Source organism: Eleutherodactylus coqui, chromosome 5 (assembly GCF_035609145.1).
Source record: "Eleutherodactylus coqui strain aEleCoq1 chromosome 5, aEleCoq1.hap1, whole genome shotgun sequence".
In the NCBI taxonomy this organism is placed as follows: Eukaryota; Metazoa; Chordata; class Amphibia; order Anura; family Eleutherodactylidae; genus Eleutherodactylus; species Eleutherodactylus coqui.
In genome coordinates, this window is record NC_089841.1 from 610,045 (window position 1) to 633,436 (window position 23,392).

Sequence of the window (23,392 nt, forward strand, 5' to 3'; positions counted from 1 at the left end):
GTATACTATACAGAGGAGATGGAGGGATCTGTATATAGGACACTATAAGCCGTATACTATACAGAGGAGATGGAGGGATCTGTATATAGGACACTATAAGCCATATACTATACAGAGGAGATGGGGGGGATCTGTATATAGGACACTATAAGCCGTATACTATACAGAGGAGATGGAGGGATCTGTATATAGGACACTATAAGCCGAATACTATATAGGGGAGATGGAGGGATCTGTATATAGGACACTATAAGCCGTATACTATACAGAGGAGATGGGGGGATCTGTATATAGGACTCTATAAGCCATATACTATACAGAGGAGATGGAGGGATCTGTATATAGGACACTATAAGCTGTATACTATACAGAGGAGATGGTGGGATCTGTATATAGGACACTATAAGCTATATACTATAGAGGGGAGATGGAGGGATCTGTATATAGGACACTATAAGCCGTATACTATACAGAGGAGATGGAGGGATCTGTATATAGGACACTATAAGCCGTATACTATACAGAGGAGATGGTGGGATCTGTATATAGGACACTATAAGCCGTATACTATACAGAGGAGATGGAGGGATCTGTATATAGGACACTATAAGCCGTATACTATACAGGGGAGATGGAGGGATCTGTATATAGGACACTATAAGCCGTATACTATACAGAGGAGATGGAGGGATCTGTATATAGGACACTATAAGCCATATACTATACAGGGGAGATGGAGGGATCTGTATATAGGACACTATAAGCCATATACTATACAGAGGAGATGGGGGGATCTGTATATAGGACACTATAACCCGTATACTATACAGGGGAGATGGAGGGATCTGTATATAGGACACTATAAGCCGTATACTATACAGGGGAGATGGGGGGGATCTGTATATAGGACACTATAAGCCGTATACTATACAGAGGAGATGGGGGGATCTGTATATAGGACACTATAAGCCGTATACTATACAGAGGAGATGGAGGGATCTGTATATAGGACACTATAAGCCGTATACTATACAGAGGAGATGGGGGGATCTGTATATAGGACACTATAAGCCGTATACTATACAGAGGAGATGGGGGGATCTGTATATAGGACACTATAAGCCGTATACTATACAGAGGAGATGGAGGAATCTGTATATAGGACACTATAAGCCGTATACTATACAGGGGAGATGGAGGGATCTGTATATAGGACACTATAAGCCATATACTATACAGAGGAGATGGGAGGGATCTGTATATAGGACACTATAAGCCGTATACTATACAGAGGAGATGGGAGGGATCTGTATATAGGACACTATAAGCCGTATACTATACAGAGGAGATGGAGGGATCTGTATATAGGACACTATAAGCCGTATACTATACAGGGGAGATGGAGGGATCTGTATATAGGACACTATAAGCCATATACTATACAGAGGAGATGGGAGGGATCTGTATATAGGACACTATAAGCCGTATACTATACAGAGGAGATGGAGGGATCTGTATATAGGACACTATAAGCCGTATACTATACAGAGGAGATGGAGGAATCTGTATATAGGACACTATAAGCCGTATACTATACAGAGGAGATGGAGGGATCTGTATATAGGACACTATAAGCCGTATACTATACAGGGGAGATGGAGGGATCTGTATATAGGACACTATAAGCCGTATACTATACAGAGGAGATGGAGGGATCTGTATATAGGACACTATAAGCCGTATACTATACAGAGGAGATGGGGGGATCTGTATATAGGACACTATAAGCCGTATACTATACAGGGGAGATGGAGGGATCTGTATATAGGACACTATAAGCCGTATACTATACAGAGGAGATGGGGGGATCTGTATATAGGACACTATAAGCCGTATACTATACAGAGGAGATGGTGGGATCTGTATATAGGACACTATAAGCCGTATACTATACAGGGGAGATGGAGGGATCTGTATATAGGACACTATAAGCTGTATACTATACAGGGGAGATGGGGGGGGATCTGTATATAGGACACTATAAGCCGTATACTATACAGAGGAGATGGAGGGATCTGTATATAGGACACTATAAGCCATATACTATACAGGGGAGATGGGGGGATCTGTATATAGGACACTATAAGCCGTATACTATACAGAGGAGATGGGGGGATCTGTATATAGGACACTATAAGCCGTATACTATACAGAGGAGATGGGGGATCTGTATATAGGACACTATAAGCCATATACTATACAGAGGAGATGGGGGGATCTGTATATAGGACACTATAAGCCATATACTATAGAGGGGAGATGGAGGGATCTGTATATAGGACACTATAAGCCGTATACTATACAGATGAGATGGAGGGATCTGTATATAGGACACTATAAGCCGTATACTATACAGAGGAGATGGAGGGATCTGTATATAGGACACTATAAGCCGTATACTATACAGAGGAGATGGAGGGATCTGTATATAGGACACTATAAGCTATATACTATACAGAGGAGATGGGGGGATCTGTATATAGGACACTATAAGCCGTATACTATACAGGGGAGATGGTGGGATCTGTATATAGGACACTATAAGCCATATACTATACAGGGGAGATGGAGGGATCTGTATATAGGACACTATAAGCCATATGCTATACAGGGGAGATGGGGGGATCTGTATATAGGACACTATAAGCCATATACTATACAGAGGAGATGGGGGATCTGTATATAGGACACTATAAGCCATATACTATACAGAGGAGATGGGGGATCTGTATATAGGACACTATAAGCCGTATACTATACAGAGGAGATGGAGGGATCTGTATATAGGACACTATAAGCCATATACTATACAGAGGAGATGGGGGGATCTGTATATAGGACACTATAAGCCATATACTATACAGAGGAGATGGAGGGGTCTGTATATAGGACACTATAAGCCGTATACTATACAGGGGAGATGGAGGGATCTGTATATAGGACACTATAAGCCATATACTATACAGGGGAGATGGAGGGATCTGTATATAGGACACTATAAGCCGTATACTATACAGAGGAGATGGAGGGGTCTGTATATAGGACACTATAAGCCGTATACTATACAGAGGAGATGGAGGGATCTGTATATAGGACACTATAAGCCATATACTATACAGAGGAGATGGGGGGATCTGTATATAGGACACTCTAAGCCGTATACTATACAGAGGAGATGGGGGGATCTGTATATAGGACACTATAAGCCGTATACTATACAGAGGAGATGGAGGGATCTGTATATAGGACACTATAAGTCATATACTATACAGAGGAGATGGTGGGATCTGTATATAGGACACTATAAGCCATATACTATACAGAGGAGATGGAGGGATCTGTATATAGGACACTATAAGCCGTATACTATACAGGGGAGATGGAGGGATCTGTATATAGGACACTATAAGCCGTATACTATACAGAGGAGATGGAGGGATCTGTATATAGGACACTATAAGCCGTATACTATACAGGGGAGATGGAGGGATCTGTATATAGGACACTATAAGCCGTATTATATACAGGAGAGATGGAGGGATCTGTATATAGGACACTATAAGCCGTATACTATACAGGGGAGATGGAGGGATCTGTATATAGGACACTATAAGCCATATACTATACAGAGGAGATGGAAGGATCTGTATATAGGACACTATAAGCCGTATACTATACAGAGGAGATGGAGGGATCTGTATATAGGACACTATAAGCCATATACTATACAGAGGAGATGGAGGGATCTGTATATAGGACACTATAAGCCATATACTATACAGAGGAGATGGAGGGATCTGTATATAGGACACTATAAGCCGTATACTATACAGAGGAGATGAAGGGATCTGTATATAGGACACTATAAGCCATATACTATACAGAGGAGATGGAGGGATCTGTATATAGGACACTATAAGCCGTATACTATACAGAGGAGATGGGGGGATCTGTATATAGGACACTATAAGCCGTATACTATACAGAGGAGATGGGGGGATCTGTATATAGGACACTATAAGCCGTATACTATACAGAGGAGATGGGGGGATCTGTATATAGGACACTATAAGCCATATACTATACAGAGGAGATGGAGGGGATCTGTATATAGGACACTATAAGCCATATACTATACAGAGGAGATGGGGGGATCTGTATATAGGACACTATAAGCCATATACTGTACAGAGGAGATGGGGGGATCTGTATATAGGACACTATAAGCCATATACTATACAGGGGAGATGGGGGATCTGTATATAGGACACTATAAGCCGTATACTATACAGAGGAGATGGAGGGATCTGTATATAGGACTCTATAAGCCATATACTATACAGAGGAGATGGGGGGATCTGTATATAGGACACTATAAGCTATATACTATACAGAGGAGATGGAGGGATCTGTATATAGGACACTATAAGCCATATACTATACAGAGGAGATGGAGGGATCTGTATATAGGACACTATAAGCCGTATACTATACAGGGGAGATGGAGGGATCTGTATATAGGACACTATAAGCTGTATACTATACAGAGGAGATGGAGGGATCTGTATATAGGACACTATAAGCCGTATACTATACAGAGGAGATGGGGGGATCTGTATATAGGACACTATAAGCCGTATACTATACAGAGGAGATGGGGGGATCTGTATATAGGACACTATAAGCTATATACTATACAGAGGAGATGGAGGGATCTGTATATAGGACACTATAAGCCGTATACTATACAGAGGAGATGGGGGGATCTGTATATAGGACACTATAAGCTATATACTATACAGAGGAGATGGAGGGATCTGTATATAGGACACTATAAGCTGTACACTATACAGAGGAGATGGAGGGATCTGTATATAGGACACTATAAGCCGTATACTATACAGAGGAGATGGGGGGATCTGTATATAGGACACTATAAGCCGTATACTATACAGGGGAGATGGGGGGATCTGTATATAGGACACTATAAGCCGTATACTATACAGGGGAGATGGGGGGATCTGTATATAGGACACTATAAGCCATATACTATACAGAGGAGATGGGGGGATCTGTATATAGGACACTATAAGCCATATACTATACAGGGGAGATGGGGGATCTGTATATAGGACACTATAAGCCGTATACTATACAGAGGAGATGGGGGGATCTGTATATAGGATACTATAAGCCGTATACTATACAGGGGAGATGGGGGGGATCTGTATATAGGACACTATAAGCCGTATACTATACAGGGGAGATGGGGGGATCTGTATATAGGATACTATAAGCCGTATACTATACAGGGGAGATGGGGGGATCTGTATATAGGATACTATAAGCCGTATACTATACAGGGGAGATGGAGGGATCTGTATATAGGATACTATAAGCCGTATACTATACAGGGGAGATGGGGGGATCTGTATATAGGATACTATAAGCCGTATACTATACAGGGGAGATGGGGGGGATCTGTATATAGGACACTATAAGCCGTATACTATACAGAGGAGATGGGGGGATCTGTATATAGGACACTATAAGCCATATACTATACAGGGGAGATGGGGGATCTGTATATAGGACACTATAAGCCGTATACTATACAGAGGAGATGGGGGGATCTGTATATAGGACACTATAAGCCATATACTATACAGAGGAGATGGGGGATCTGTATATAGGACACTATAAGCCATATACTATACAGGGGAGATGGAGGGGACCTGTATATAGGACACTATAAGCCGTATACTATACAGGGGAGATGGAGGGATCTGTATATAGGACACTATAAGCCGTATACTATACAGGGGAGATGGGGGGATCTGTATATAGGACACTATAAGCCATATACTATACAGGGGAGATGGGGGGATCTGTATATAGGACACTATAAGCCGTATACTATACAGAGGAGATGGGGGGATCTGTATATAGGACACTATAAGCCGTATACTATACAGAGGAGATGGGGGATCTGTATATAGGACACTATAAGCCGTATACTATACAGAGGAGATGGCGGGATCTGTATATAGGACACTATAAGCCGTATACTATACAGAGGAGATAGAGGGATCTGTATATAGGACACTATAAGCCGTATACTATACAGAGGAGATGGAGGGGTCTGTATATAGGACACTATAAGCCGTATACTATACAGAGGAGATGGGGGGATCTGTATATAGGACACTATAAGCCGTATACTATACAGAGGAGATGGGGGGGATCTGTATATAGGACACTATAAGCCGTATACTATACAGGGGAGATGGAGGGATCTGTATATAGGACACTATAAGCCATATACTATACAGGGGAGATGGGGGGATCTGTATATAGGACACTATAAGCCGTATACTATACAGAGGAGATGGGGGGATCTGTATATAGGACACTATAAGCCGTATACTATACAGAGGAGATGGGGGGATCTGTATATAGGACACTATAAGCCGTATACTATACAGGGGAGATGGGGGGATCTGTATATAGGACACTATAAGCCATATACTATACAGAGGAGATGGAGGGATCTGTATATAGGACACTATAAGCCGTATACTATACAGGGGAGATGGAGGGATCTGTATATAGGGCACTATAAGCCGTATACTTTACTGGGGAGATGGAGGGATCTGTATATAGGACACTATAAGCCGTATACTATACAGAGGAGATGGGGGGATCTGTATATAGGACACTATAAGCCGTATACTATACAGAGGAGATGGAGGGATCTGTATATAGGACACTATAAGCCGTATACTATACAGGGGAGATGGAGGGATCTGTATATAGGGCACTATAAGCCGTATACTATACAGGGGAGATGGAGGGATCTGTATATAGGACACTATAAGCCATATACTATACAGGGGAGATGGAGGGGATCTGTATATAGGAGACTATAAGCCGTATACTATACAGAGAAGATGGAGGGATCTGTATATAGGACACTATAAGCCGTATACTATACAGAGGAGATGGAGGGATCTGTATATAGGACACTATAAGCCATATACTATACAGGGGAGATGGGGGATCTGTATATAGGACACTATAAGCCGTATACTATACAGAGAAGATGGAGGGATCTGTATATAGGACACTATAAGCCATATACTATACAGGGGAGATGGGGGATCTGTATATAGGACACTATAAGCCGTATACTATACAGAGGAGATGGAGGGATCTGTATATAGGACACTATAAGCCATATACTATACAGGGGAGATGGGGGGGATCTGTATATAGGACACTATAAGCCGTATACTATACAGAGGAGGTGGGGGGATCTGTATATAGGACACTATAAGCCGTATACTATACAGAGGAGATGGAGGGATCTGTATATAGGACACTATAAGCCGTATACTATACAGAGGAGATGGAGGGATCTGTATATAGGACACTATAAGCCGTATACTATACAGAGGAGATGGAGGGATCTGTATATAGGACACTATAAGCCATATACTATACAGGGGAGATGGAGGGATCTGTATATAGGACACTATAAGCCGTATACTATACAGAGGAGATGGAGGGATCTGTATATAGGGCACTATAAGCCGTATACTATACAGGGGAGATGGAGGGATCTGTATATAGGACACTATAAGCCGTATACTATACAGAGGAGATGGGGGGATCTGTATATAGGGCACTATAAGCCGTATACTATACAGAGGAGATGGAGGGATCTGTATATAGGACACTATAAGCTGTCTACTATACAGAGGAGATGGAGGGATCTGTATATAGGACACTATAAGCCGTATACTATACAGGGGAGATGGAGGGATCTGTATATAGGACACTATAAGCCATATACTATACAGGGGAGATGGGGGGATCTGTATATAGGACACTATAAGCCGTATACTATACAGGGGAGATGGAGGGATCTGTATATAGGACACTATAAGCCGTATACTATACAGAGGAGATGGAGGGATCTGTATATAGGACACTATAAGCCGTATACTATACAGAGGAGATGGGGGGATCTGTATATAGGACACTATAAGCCATATACTATACAGGGGAGATGGGGGATCTGTATATAGGACACTATAAGCCGTATACTATACAGAGGAGGTGGGGGGATCTGTATATAGGACACTATAAGCCGTATACTATACAGAGGAGATGGGGGATCTGTATATAGGACACTATAAGCCGTATACTATACAGAGGAGATGGAGGGATCTGTATATAGGACACTATAAGCCATATACTATACAGAGGAGATGGGGGATCTGTATATAGGACACTATAAGCCGTATACTATACAGAGGAGATGGAGGGATCTGTATATAGGACACTATAAGCCGTATACTATACAGAGGAGATGGAGGGATCTGTATATAGGACACTATAAGCCGTATACTATACAGGGGAGATGGGGGGATCTGTATATAGGACACTATAAGCCGTATACTATACAGAGGAGATGGAGGGATCTGTATATAGGACACTATAAGCCGTATACTATACAGAGGAGATGGAGGGGTCTGTATATAGGACACTATAAGCCATATACTATACAGGGGAGATGGAGGGATCTGTATATAGGACACTATAAACCGTATACTATACAGGGGAGATGGAGGGATCTGTATATAGGACACTATAAGCCGTATACTATACAGGGGAGATGGGGGGATCTGTATATAGGACACTATAAGCTATATACTATACAGAGGAGATGGGGGGATCTGTATATAGGACACTATAAGCCGTATACTATACAGAGGAGATGGAGGGATCTGTATATAGGACACTATAAGCCGTATACTATACAGAGGAGATGGGGGGATCTGTATATAGGACACTATAAGCCGTATACTATACAGAGGAGATGGAGGGATCTGTATATAGGACACTATAAGCCATATACTATACAGAGGAGATGGAGGGATCTGTATATAGGACACTATAAGCCGTATACTATACAGAGGAGATGGAGGGATCTGTATATAGGACACTATAAGCCATATACTATACAGAGGAGATGGAGGGATCTGTATATAGGACACTATAAGCCATATACTATACAGGGGAGATGGGGGGATCTGTATATAGGACACTATAAGCTATATACTATACAGAGGAGATGGGGGGATCTGTATATAGGACACTATAAGCCGTATACTATACAGAGGAGATGGAGGGATCTGTATATAGGACACTATAAGCCGTATACTATACAGGGGAGATGGAAGGGATCTGTATATAGGACACTATAAGCCGTATACTATACAGAGGAGATGGTGGGATCTGTATATAGGACACTATAAGCCATATACTATACAGAGGAGATGGTGGGATCTGTATATAGGACACTATAAGCCGTATACTATACAGGGGAGATGGAGGGATCTGTATATAGGACACTATAAGCCGTATACTATACAGAGGAGATGGGGGGATCTGTATATAGGACACTATAAGCCGTATACTATACAGAGGAGATGGAGGGATCTGTATATAGGACACTATAAGCCGTATACTATACAGAGGAGATGGAGGGATCTGTATATAGGACACTATAAGCCGTATACTATACAGGGGAGATGGGGGGATCTGTATATAGGACACTATAAGCCGTATACTATACAGGGGAGATGGAGGGATCTGTATATAGGACACTATAAGCCGTATACTATACAGAGGAGATGGAGGGATCTGTATATAGGACACTATAAGCCGTATACTATACAGAGGAGATGGAGGGATCTGTATATAGGACACTATAAGCCGTATACTATACAGAGGAGATGGTGGGATCTGTATATAGGACACTATAAGCTGTATACTATACAGAGGAGATGGAGGGATCTGTATATAGGACACTATAAGCCGTATACTATACAGAGGAGATGGAGGGATCTGTATATAGGACACTATAAGCCGTATACTATACAGAGGAGATGGAGGGATCTGTATATAGGACACTATAAGCCGTATACTATACAGAGGAGATGGAGGGATCTGTATATAGGACACTATAAGCCGTATACTATACAGGGGAGATGGAGGGATCTGTATATAGGACACTATAAGCCATATACTATACAGAGGAGATGGGGGGATCTGTATATAGGACACTATAAGCCGTATACTATACAGAGGAGATGGAGGGATCTGTATATAGGACACTATAAGCCGTATACTATACAGAGGAGATGGAGGGATCTGTATATAGGACACTATAAGCCGTATACTATACAGAGGAGATGGAGGGATCTGTATATAGGACACTATAAGCCGTATACTATACAGAGGAGATGGAGGGATCTGTATATAGGACACTATAAGCCGTATACTATACAGAGGAGATGGAGGGATCTGTATATAGGACACTATAAGCCGTATACTATACAGAGGAGATGGAGGGATCTGTATATAGGACACTATAAGCCGTATACTATACAGGGGAGATGGGGGGATCTGTATATAGGACACTATAAGCCGTATACTATACAGAGGAGATGGAGGGATCTGTATATAGGACACTATAAGCCATATACTATACAGAGGAGATGGAGGGATCTGTATATAGGACACTATAAGCCGTATACTATACAGAGGAGATGGAGGGATCTGTATATAGGACACTATAAGCCGTATACTATACAGGGGAGATGGAGGGATCTGTATATAGGACACTATAAGCCATATACTATACAGAGGAGATGGGGGGATCTGTATATAGGACACTATAAGCCGTATACTATACAGAGGAGATGGAGGGATCTGTATATAGGACACTATAAGCCGTATACTATACAGAGGAGATGGGGGGATCAGTATATAGGACACTATAAGCCGTATACTATACAGAGGAGATGGAGGGATCTGTATATAGGACACTATAAGCCGTATACTATACAGAGGAGATGGAGGGATCTGTATATAGGACACTATAAGCCGTATACTATACAGAGGAGATGGAGGGATCTGTATATAGGACACTATAAGCCGTACGCTATACACTCTGCTTCCTGCCCCTCATCTGAAGGATGTGATAGTATCCATGGCTGGGAAGCGTTGAGCAGCACTTTATTCTCCCACAACAGCAAAACATACAAGCGACGATTCGGCCCCCGCCTGGGCCGTTGTCCGGCTCATAGCAGTGAGTACCGCAGGGTACATAGAAGAAACACCCACCAACTTCAGGACACTAGAATACATAATGCATTGCGCATGCACTGGCTCCTTGTGCCCACTCTATGCATTATATATGCATTGCGCATGCGCTGGCTTCTTGTGCCCACTCTATGCATTATATATGCATTGCGCATGCGCTGGCTTCTTGTGCCCAATCTATGCATTATACATGCATTGCGGATGCTCTGGCTCCTTGTGCCCACGCTATGCATTATATATGCATTGCACATGCGCTGGCTTCTTGTGCCCGCTCTATGCATTATATATGCATTGCGCATGCACTGGCTTCTTGTGCCCACTCTATGCATTATATATGCATTGCGGATGCTCTGGCTCCTTGTGCCCAATCTATGCATTATACATGCATTGCGCATGCGCTGGCTTCTTGTGCCCATGCTATGCATTATATATGCATTGTGCATGCACTGGCTTCTTGTGCCCGCTCTATGCATTATATATGCATTGCGCATGCGCTGGCTCCTTGTGCCCACTCTATGCATTATATATGCATTGCGCATGCGCTGGCTCCTTGTGCCCACTCTATGCATTATATATGCATTGCGCATGCGCTGGCTTCTTGTGCCCACTCTATGCATTATACATGCATTGCGGATGCTCTGGCTCCTTGTGCCCAATCTATGCATTATACATGCATTGCGCATGCGCTGGCTTCTTGTGCCCACGCTATTTATTATAAATGCATTGCACATGCGCTGGCTTCTTGTGCCCGCACTATGCATTATATATGCATGGTTCATGCGCTGGCTTCTTGTGCCCACGCTATGCATTATATATGCATTGCGCATGCGCTGGTTTCTTGTGCCCACTCTATGCATTATATATGCATTGCGGATGCTCTGGCTTCTTGTGCCCACGCTATGCATTATATATGCATTGCGGATGCTCTGGCTTCTTGTGCCCGCTCTATGCATTATATATGCATGGTTCATGCGCTGGCTCCTTGTGCCCAATCTATGCATTATACATGCATTGCGGACGCTCTGGCTTCTTGTGCCCACGCTATGCATTATATATGCATTGTGCCTGCGCTAGCGCCTTGTGCCCGCTCTATGCATTGCACATGCGCTGGCTCCTTGTACCCGCTCTAAGCATTATACATGCATTGCGCTTGCGCTGGCTCCTTGTACCCGCTCTATGCATTATATATGCATGGTTCATGCGCTGGCTCCTTGTGCCCAATCTATGCATTATACATGCATTGCGGATGCTCTGGCTCCTTGTGCCCACGCTATGCATTATACATGCATTGCGGACGCTCTGGCTTCTTGTGCCCACGCTATGCATTATATATGCATTGTGCCTGCGCTAGCGCCTTGTGCCCGGTCTATGCATTGCACATGCGCTGGCTCCTTGTACCCGCTCTATGCATTATATGTGCATTGTGCCTGCGCTAGCGCCTTGTGCCCAATCTATGCATTATACATGCATTGCACATGCGCTGGCTCCTTGTACCCGCTCTATGCATTATACATGCATTGCACATGTGCTGGCTCCTTGTACCCGCTCTATGCATTATACATGCATTGCGCATGCGCTGGCTTCTTGTACCCGCTCTAAGCCACTGTCTCTTCCTGTCAGGTCTATACTACAATAGAGTTTACTATCTCCATGGTTATGCGAGGCTCTTTGTCCCACATGGGCGCAGTATCATCTCTGTTGCGCTATCCCAGGCATGCGCAGTATACTGATTGGATGCGGGCGGAGGTGCTGTTACATACGGACACTGCAGGTCTATATATTGTAAATACATGTATATGCGTTTCTGGGTATGTACTTTTCTGGTCATTGACTCTGTGGGAGAGTCCTGAAGTTGGTGGGTGTTTCTTCCATGTACCCTGCGGTACTCACTGCTATGAGCCGGACAACGGCCCAGGCGGGGGCCGAATCGTCGCTTGTATGTTTTGCTGTTGTGGGAGAATAAAGTGCTGCTCAACGCTTCCCAGCCATGGATGCTGCCACATCCTTCTTCATGTCGGATGAGGTCCGGATCCAGGTGGCTGCTGCATTATTTAATGTCCTGTTTTTTGTGCTGCTGGTAATATCTCCGCTTGCCTCATCTGAATGTGTCACTCTCCGGGGGGCTCCTCTGCGTATTGCAGTCCCCGGTTTGATACTTATCTGGCACCATCTGCAGCATGATATTTTTTGCTTTCAATTTCAAGCCATCCTATCATGCATCAGGACAGCATTAGCCGAGGCTGTACCTTTTCTGCCTGCTGGGGAAACGGTTTAATTATCATTATCTTCCCCTAAATATGCACCAACCATAAGGATGAGCAGTGATCCCCTATATTGTACTGTGGTAGCTGGGATTTGGATAGGAAAGAGTTAATGCAAGTAGGATGGTGGGTGTTGCTATTTGAAGGCAGGAGATGAGACAGCAGTTGTAGGGTTAAAGAGTGACTGCTCCTGGGGAATACTGGAGTGAAATGTAACCAATGAGACTGTAGAAGATACTTTGTTTCTGTAACTCAGCAGTCCAACTGGACACATTTGTATCCATATCTATTACAAAAGCAATCTGCCTCCAGGGGCTCTGTGTGACGGGAGTGTCAGTGCCCCCTATAGGTGGGCTCAGTAACAGTACTGAATGTCACATGACCATCCGAGGAAGAGGCTGGGGGTCTCAGACAGAGAGGAATAACTTACCAAGCTCACACTAGCCCACTTATATATACTGAAGGGAGCTACATCATGAATGAATGTCCTCAGCCGAGTGGCCACAAAAGCACATGGCCAGCCTCGCAGCTAATTAAGGCCCCGGCTGCCATAACAGCAGGACGGCACGTTGCGATCTCACTGCGGCGGGCTGTTCCAGGGACAGAGGGACTCCCTTGGTCGGGCCATTCAAATGCTGCTGTCAGGATTTTCAGTAGCACCTAAAGGGTTAACAGCAGCGATTGGATTTATCTTTCATTGCAACTGTTGCTGCTGGGTGTCAGCTGGGACTCTGGTGAACGTAGGACGAGTCCCACCCGCATCCGTCGTACAACTACATCGGCTGTCACCAGGGGCGACAGTAAAAACACCAAGGGGGTGAATACTTTTACAAGGTTCTTTAGGAACGACATGCAATGTGTACTTATGGATCGCTACACCTAATAGGTAAGTAATAATGGCGGTAGCAGGATGTGACGCTACAGCGACGTCTGGCGGCGCAGACGATGGGCAGCGTCCTACCGCTAAACATCTCACCACCAATCTATGACATCATACTTACATGTTTGAGCTCGAACAGCACTTGTCTGGTCAGTTCTATACGCTTCTTATTCACATGTTTGATGGCGACAACATTCCCCTAAACAAAAATACCACAAGAGAGACGGTGAGACGAATGCAAAAGAGTGGACCCCAGGGGCGCGACACGGTGAGACGAGCGCAAAAGAGTGGACCCCAGGGGCGCGACACGGTGAGACGAATGCAAAAGAGTGGACCCCAGGGGCGCGCCACGGTGAGACGAATGCAAAAGAGTGGACCGCAGGGGCGCGACACGGTGAGACGAATGCAAAAGAGTGGAGCCCAGGGGCGCGACACGGTGAGACGAGCGCAAAGGAGCCGACCCCAGGGGCGCGACACGGTGAGACGAATGCAAAAGAGTGAACCCCAGGGGCGCGACACGGTGAGACGAATGCAAAAGAGTGGAGCCCAGGGGCGCGACACGGTGAGACGAGCGCAAAGGAGCCGACCCCAGGGGCGCGACACGGTGAGACGAATGCAAAAGAGTGGACCCCAGGGGCGCGACACGGTGAGACGAATGCAAAAGAGTGGAGCCCAGGGGCGCGACACGGTGAGACGAATGCAAAAGAGTGGACCGCAGGGGCGCGACACGGTGAGACGAGCGCAAAAGAGTGGAGCCCAGAAGTGCGACACGGTGAGACGAATGCAAAAGAGTGGACCCCAGAAGCGCGACACGGTGAGACGAATGCAAAAGAGTGGACCCCAGGGGCGCGACACGGTGAGACGAATGCAAAAGAGTGGACCCCAGAAGCGCGACACGGTGAGACGAATGCAAAAGAGTGGACCCCAGGGGCGCGACACGGTGAGACGAATGCAAAAGAGTGGACCCCAGGGGCGCGACACGGTGAGACGAATGCAAAAGAGTGGACCCCAGGGGCGCGACACGGTGAGACGAATGCAAAAGAGTGGACCCCAGGGGCGCGCCACGGTGAGACGAATGCAAGGGAGCCGACACCAGGAGTGTGACACGGTGAGACGAGCGCAAGAGAGCCGACACCAGGAGCTCGACACGGTGAGACGAGCGCAAGGGAGAAGACACCAGGAGTCTGACACGGTGAGACGAGCGCAAGAGAGCCGACACCAGGAGTGTGACATGGTGAGACGAGCGCAAGAGAGCCGACACCAGGAGCGCGACACGGTGAGACGAGCGCAAGGGAGAAGACACCAGGAGTCTGACACGGTGAGACGAGCGCAAGGGAGCCGACACCAGGAGCGCGACACGGTGAGACGAGCGCAAGGGAGAAGACACCAGGAGTGTGACACGATGAGACAAGCGCAACCAAGCTGACACCAGGAGTGTGACACGGTGAGACGAGCGCAACGGAGCCGACACCAGGAGTGTGACACGGTGAGACGAGCGCAAGGGAGCCGACACCAGGAGTGTGACATGGTGAGACGAGCGCAAGAGAGCCGACACCAGGAGTGCGACACGGTGAGACGAGCACAAGGGAGCCGACACCAGGAGTCTGACACGGTGAGACGAGCGCAAGAGAGCCGACACCTGGAGCGCGACATGGTGAGACGAGCGCAAGGGAGAAGACACCAGGAGTGTGACACGGTGAGACAAGCGCAACCAAGCTGACACCAGGAGTCTGACACGGTGAGACAAGCACAAGGGAGCCGACACCAGGAGTGTGACACGGTGAGACAAGCGCAAGGGAGCTGACACCAGGAGTGTGACACGGTGAGACGAGCGCAACCAAGCCGACACCAGGAGTGTGACACAGTGAGACGAGCGTAACCAAGCTGACCCCAGGGGCGAGACACGGTGAGACGAGTGCAAGGGAGCCGACACCAGGAGTGTGACACAGTGAGACGAGTGCAAGGGAGCCGACACCAGGAGTCTGACACGGTGAGACGAGCGCAAGGGAGCCGACACCAGGAGTGTGACACGCTGAGACGAGCGCAAGGGAGCCGACACCAGGAGTGTGACATGGTGAGACGAGCGCAAGGGAGCCGACACCAGCAGTGTGACACGGTGAGACGAGCGCAACCAAGCTTACACCAGGAGCGCGACACGGTGAGACGAGCGCAACCAAGCTGACACCAGGAGTGTGACACGGTGAGACGAGCGCAAGGGAGCCGACACCAGGAGTGTGTCACGGTGAGACGAGCGCAAGGGAGCCGACACCTGGAGTGTGACACGGTGAGACGAGCACAAGGGAGCCGACACCAGGAGTGTGACACGGTGAGACGAGCGCAAGAGAGCCGACACCAGGAGTGTGACACGGTGAGACGAGCGTAACCAAGCTGACCCCAGGGGCGCGACACGGTGAGACGAGCGCAACCAAGCCGACACCAGGAGTGTGACACAGTGAGACGAGCGTAACCAAGCTGACCCCAGGGGCGCGACACGGTGAGACGAGCGCAAGAGAGCCGACACCAGGAGTGTGACACAGTGAGACGAGTGCAAGGGAGCCGACACCAGGAGTGTGACACGGTGGGACGAGCGCAAGGGAGCCGACAACAGGAGTGTGTCACGGTGAGACGAGCGCAAGGGAGCCGACACCTGGAGTGTGACACGGTGAGACGAGCGCAAGGGAGCCGACACCAGGAGTGTGACACGGTGAGACGAGCGCAAGGGAGCAGACACCAGGAGTGTGACACGGTGAGACGAGCGCAAGGGAGCCGACACCAGGAGTGTGACACGGTGAGACGAGCGCAAGGGAGCCGACACCAGGAGTGTGACACGGTGAGACGAGAACAAGGGAGAAGACACCAGGAGCATGACACGGTGAGACGAGCGCAAGGGAGCCAACACCAGCAGTGTGACACGGTGAGACGAGTGCAACCAAGCCGACACCAGGAGTGCGACATGGTGAGACGAGCGCAACCAAGCTGACACCAGGAGCGTGACACAGTGAGACGAGCGCAAGGGAGCCGACACCAGGAGTGTGACACAGTGAGGCGAGCACAAGGGAGCCGACACCAGGAGTGTGACACGGTGAGACGAGCGCAACCAAGCCGACACCAGGAGTGTGACACGGTGAGACGAGCGCAAGGGAGCCGACACCAGGAGTGTGACACGGTGAGACGAGCGCAAGGGAGCCGACACCAGGAGTGTGACACGGTGAGACGAGCGCAACCAAGCTGACACCAGGAGCGCGACACGGTGAGACGAGCGCAAGAGAGCCGACACCAGGAGTGTGACACGGTGAGACGAGCGCAAGGGAGCCGACACCAGGAGTGTGACACGGTGAGACGAGCGCATCCAAGCTGACACCAGGAGCGCGATACGGTGAGACGAGCGCAAGGGAGCTGACACCAGGAGTCTGACACGGTGAGACGAGCGCAAGAGAGCCGACACCAGGAGTGTGACACGGTGAGACGAGCGCAAGGGAGCCGACACCAGGAGTGTGACACGGTGAGACGAGCGCAACCAAGCTGACACCAGGAGTCTGACACGGTGAGACGAGCGCAAGGGAGCCGACACCAGGAGTGTGACACGGTGAGACGAGCGCAAGGGAGCCGACACCAGGAGTGTGTCACGGTGAGACAAGTGCAACCAAGCTGACACCAGGAGTGTGACACGGTGAGACGAGCGCAACTAAGCTGACACCAGGAGCGCAACACAGTGAGACGAGCGCAAGCGAGCCGACACCAGGAGTGTGACACGGTGAGACGAGCACAACCAAGCTGACACCAGGAGCGCGGCACGGTGAGACGAGCGCAAGGGAGCCGACACCAGGAGTGTGACACGGTGAGACGAGCGCAAGGGAGCCGACACCAGGAGTCTGACACGGTGAGACAAGTGCAACCAAGCTGACACCAGGAGCGCAACACAGTGAGACGAGCGCAAGCGAGCCGACACCAGGAGTGTGACACGGTGAGACGAGCGCATCCAAGCTGACACCAGGAGTGTGACACGGTGAGACGAGCGCAAGGGAGCCGACACCAGGAGTGTGACACGGTGAGACGAGCGCAACCAAGCTGACACCAGGAGTGTGACACGGTGAGACGAGCGCAAGGGAGCCGACACCAGGAGCATGACACGGTGAGACGAGCGCAACCAAGCCGACACCAGGAGTGTGACACGGTGAGACGAGCGCAAGGGAGCCGACACCAGGAGTGTGACACGGTGAGACGAGCGTAACCAAGCTGACCCCAGGGGTGCGACACGGTGAGACGAGCGCAAGGGAGCCGACACCAGGAGTGTGACACGGTGAGACGAGCGCAAGGGAGCCGACACCAGGAGTGTGACACGGTGAGATGAGCGTAACCAAGCCGACACCAGGAGTCTGACACGGTGAGACGAGTGCAACCAAGCTGACACCAGGAGTGTGACACAGTGAGACGAGCGCAAGGGAGCCGACACCAGGAGCGCGACACGGTGAGACGAGCGCAAGGGAGCCGACACCAGGAGTGTGACACGGTGAGACGAGCGCAAGGGAGCCGACACCAGGAGTGTGACACGGTGAGATGAGCGTAACCAAGCCGACACCAGGAGTGTGACACGGTGAGACGAGTGCAACCAAGCTGACACCAGGAGTGTGACACAGTGAGACGAGCGCAAGGGAGCCGACACCAGGAGCGCGACACGGTGAGACGAGCGCAAGGGAGCCGACACCAGGAGTGTGACACGGTGAGACGAGCGCAACCAAGCTGACACCAGGAGTGTGACACGGTGAGACGAGCGCAAGGGAGCCGACACCAGGAGTCTGACACGGTGAGACGAGCGCAAGGGAGCCGACACCAGGAGTGTGACACGGTGAGACGAGCGCAAGGGAGCCGACACCAGGAGTGTGACACGGTGAGACGAGCGCAACCAAGCTGACACCAGGAGCGCGACACGGTGAGACGAGCGCAACCAAGCCGACACCAGGAGTGTGACACGGTGAGACGAGTGCAACCAAGCCGACACCAGGAGTGTGACACGGTGAGACGAGCGCAACCAAGCTGACACCAGGAGTGTGACACGGTGAGACGAGCGTAACCAAGCTGACACCAGGAGTGTGACACGGTGAGACGAGCGCAACCAAGCTGACACCAGGAGTGTGACACAGTGAGACGAGCGCAAGGGAGCCGACACCAGGAGTGTGACACGGTGAGACAAGCACAAGGGAGCCGACACCAGGAGTGTGACACGGTGAGACAAGCACAAGGGAGCCGACACCAGGAGTGTGACACGGTGAGACAAGCACAAGGGAGCCGACACCAGGAGTGTGACACGGTGAGACGAGCGCAACGGAGCCGACACCAGGAGTGTGACACGGTGAGACGAGCGCAACGGAGCCGACACCAGGAGTGTGACACGGTGAGACGAGCGCAAGCAAGCTGACACCAGGGGCGCGGCACAGTAAAACGAGCACAAGGGAGCTGACACCAGGAGTCTGACACGGTGAGAAAAGCACAAGGGAGCCGACACCAGGAGTGTGACACGGTGAGACGAGCGCAAGGGAGCCGACACCAGGAGTCTGACACGGTGAGACGAGCGCAAGGGAGCCGACACCAGGAGTGTGACACGATGAGACGAGCGCACGGGAGCCTACACCAGGAGTGTGACACGGTGAGACGAGCGCAACCAAGCTGACACCAGGAGTGTGACACGGTGAGACGAGCGCAACTAAGCTGACACCAGGAGCGCAACACAGTGAGACGAGCGCAAGGGAGAAGACACCAGGAGTGTGACACGGTGAGACGAGCACAACCAAGCTGACACCAGAAGTCTGACACGGTGAGACGAGCGCAAGGGAGCGGACACCAGGAGCGTGACACGGTGAGACAAGCGCAACCAAGCTGACACCAGGAGCGTGACACGGTGAGACAAGCGCAACCAAGCTGACACCAGGAGCGTGACACGGTGAGAAGAGCGCATTCAAGCTGACACCAGGAGCGCAACACAGTGAGACGAGCGCAAGGGAGCCGACACCAGGAGTGCGACACGGTGAGACGAGCGCAACCAAGCTGACACCAGGAGTCTGACACGGTGAGACGAGCGCAACCAAGCTGACACCAGGAGTGTGACACGGTGAGACGAGCGCAACCAAGCTGACACCAGGAGTGTGACACGGTGAGACAAGCGCAACCAAGCTGACACCAGGAGTGTGACACAGTGAGACGAGCGCAAGGGAGCCGACACCAGGAGCGCGACACGGTGAGACGAGCGCAAGGGAGCCGACACCAGGAGTGTGACACGGTGAGACGAGCGCAACCAAGCTGACACCAGGAGTGTGACACGGTGAGACGAGCGCAAGGGAGCCGACACCAGGAGTGTGACACGGTGAGACGAGCGCAAGGGAGCCGACACCAGGAGTGTGACACGGTGAGACGAGCGCAACCAAGCTGACACCAGGAGCGCGACACGGTGAGACGAGCGCAACCAAGCCGACACCAGGAGTGTGACACGGTGAGACGAGTGCAACCAAGCCGACACCAGGAGTGTGACACGGTGAGACGAGCGCAACCAAGCTGACACCAGGAGTGTGACACGGTGAGACGAGCGTAACCAAGCTGACACCAGGAGTGTGACACGGTGAGACGAGCGTAACCAAGCTGACACCAGGAGTGTGACACGGTGAGACGAGCGCAACCAAGCTGACACCAGGAGTGTGACACAGTGAGACGAGCGCAAGGGAGCCGACACCAGGAGTGTGACACGGTGAGACAAGCACAAGGGAGCCGACACCAGGAGTGTGACACGGTGAGACAAGCACAAGGGAGCCGACACCAGGAGTGTGACACGGTGAGACGAGCGCAACGGAGCCGACACCAGGAGTGTGACACGGTGAGACGAGCGCAAGCAAGCTGACACCAGGGGCGCGGCACAGTAAAACGAGCACAAGGGAGCCGACACCAGGAGTGTGACACGGTGAGACAAGCACAAGGGAGCCGACACCAGGAGTGTGACACGGTGAGACAAGCACAAGGGAGCCGACACCAGGAGTGTGACACGGAGAGACAAGCACAAGGGAGCCGACACCAGGAGTGTGACACGGGGAGACGAGCGCAACCAAGCTGACACCAGGAGTCTGACACGGTGAGAAAAGCACAAGGGAGCCGACACCAGGAGTGTGACACGGTGAGACGAGCGCAAGGGAGCCGACACCAGGAGTGTGACACGGTGAGACGAGCGCAACCAAGCTGACACCAGGAGTCTGACACGGTGAGACGAGCATACAGGAGCCGACACCAGGAGCGCAACACAGTGAGACGATCGCAAAAGGATGGACACTAGGAACGTGGCACTGTGAGACGAGCGCAAGAAAGCCCACACCAGGAGCATGACACGTTGAGACGAGCGCAAGGGAGCCGACACCAGGAGCGCAACATGGTGGGATGAGCGCAAGGGTGCCTACACCAGGAGCGCAACACGGTGAGATGAGCGCAAAAGAGTGGACACCAGGAGTGTGACACTGTGAGACGAGAGCAAGAGCACTGTGAGACAAGTGCAAGAGAGCTGACACCAGGATCACGACACGTTAAGACGAGCACAAGGGAGCCGACACCAGGAGCACGACACGTTGAGACGAGCGCAATTAAGCAGACACCAGGAGCATGACACGGTGAGATGAGCGCAAAAGGGTGAACACCAGGAGCGCAACACGGTGAGACGAGCATACAGGAGCCGACACCAGGAGCACGACACAGTGAGACGGGCGCAAAAGGGTGGACACAGAAACGTGGCACTGTGTGACGATTGCAAGAGAGCCGACACCAGGAGCATGACACGATGAGACAAGCACAAGGGAGCCGACACCAGGAGCGCAACACGGTGAGACGAGCACAAGGGAGCCGACACTAGGAACGTGACATGGTGATATGAGCGCAAAAGGGTGAACACCAAGAGCGTGACACGATGAGACGAGTGCAAGGGGGCCGACACCAGGAGTGTGACACGGTGAAATAAGCGTAAAGGAGCCGACACCAGGAGCATGACACGGTGAGATGAGCACAAAAGGGTGGACACCAGGAGCGTAACATGTTGAGACGAGCATGCAAGAGCTGACACCAGGAGCACGACACAGGAAGACGAGCACAAAAGGGTGGACACCAGAAATGTGGCACTGTGAGACGAGCGCAAGAAAGCCGCCACAGGAGCATCACACATTGAGACGAGCTCAAGTGAGTTGACACCAGGAACATGGCACGTTGAGACGAGCGCAAGGGAGTCGACACCAGGAGTGCAACACAGTGAGACGAGCGCAAAAGGGTGAACACCAGGAGTGTGACACGGTGAGACGAGCGCAAGGGAGTCGACACCAGGAGTGCAACACAGTGAGACGAGCGCAAAAGGGTGAACACCAGGAGTGTGACACGGTGAGACGAGCATACAGGAGCCGACACCAGAAGCACGACACAATGAGACAAGCGCAAAAGGGTTGACACCAGGAACGTGGCACTGTGAGACGAGCGCAAGAGAGCAGACACCAGGAGCATGGCACGTTGAGGTGAGCGCAAGGGAGCGGACACCAGGAGCGCAACACAATGAGACAAGCACAAAAAGGTGAACACCAGGAGTGTGACACGGTGAGACGAATGCAAGAGAGCAGACACCGGGGGCACGACACATTGAAATGAGCGCAAGTGAGCTGACTCCAGGAGCTTGACACGTTGAGACGAGCGCAAGTGAGCTGACACAAAAAGCATGACACGCTGAGATGAACCTAAAAGGGTGAACACCAGAAGCACGACACGGTGAGATGAGCGCAAGAGAGCAGACACCAGGAGCATCACATGGTGAGATGAGCGCAAGAGAGCAGACACCAGGAGCATCACATGGTGAGATGAGCGCAAAAAGGTGAACATCAGGAGCGTGACACTGTGAGACGAGTAAAAGAGAGCCGACACCAGGAGCATGACACGGTGAGATGATCGCAAAAGGGTGAACATCAGGAGCGTGACACTGTGAGACGAGTGCAAGGGAGCCGACACCAGGAGT

General features: G+C 50.0%; 1 protein-coding gene across 2 annotated transcripts in view; it reads right to left on the reverse strand.

The window, feature by feature from the left end:
* The window catches only part of NPR2 (natriuretic peptide receptor 2), a 234,070-nt gene that overhangs the window by 78,755 nt on the left and 131,923 nt on the right, over nt 1-23,392 (reverse strand). For both annotated transcript variants that reach the window (XM_066602181.1, XM_066602180.1), the window contains exon 10: nt 14,498-14,575. In XM_066602181.1, the coding sequence (XP_066458278.1) occupies nt 14,498-14,575 (78 nt within the window). The remainder of the gene's footprint in view (nt 1-14,497; nt 14,576-23,392) is intronic.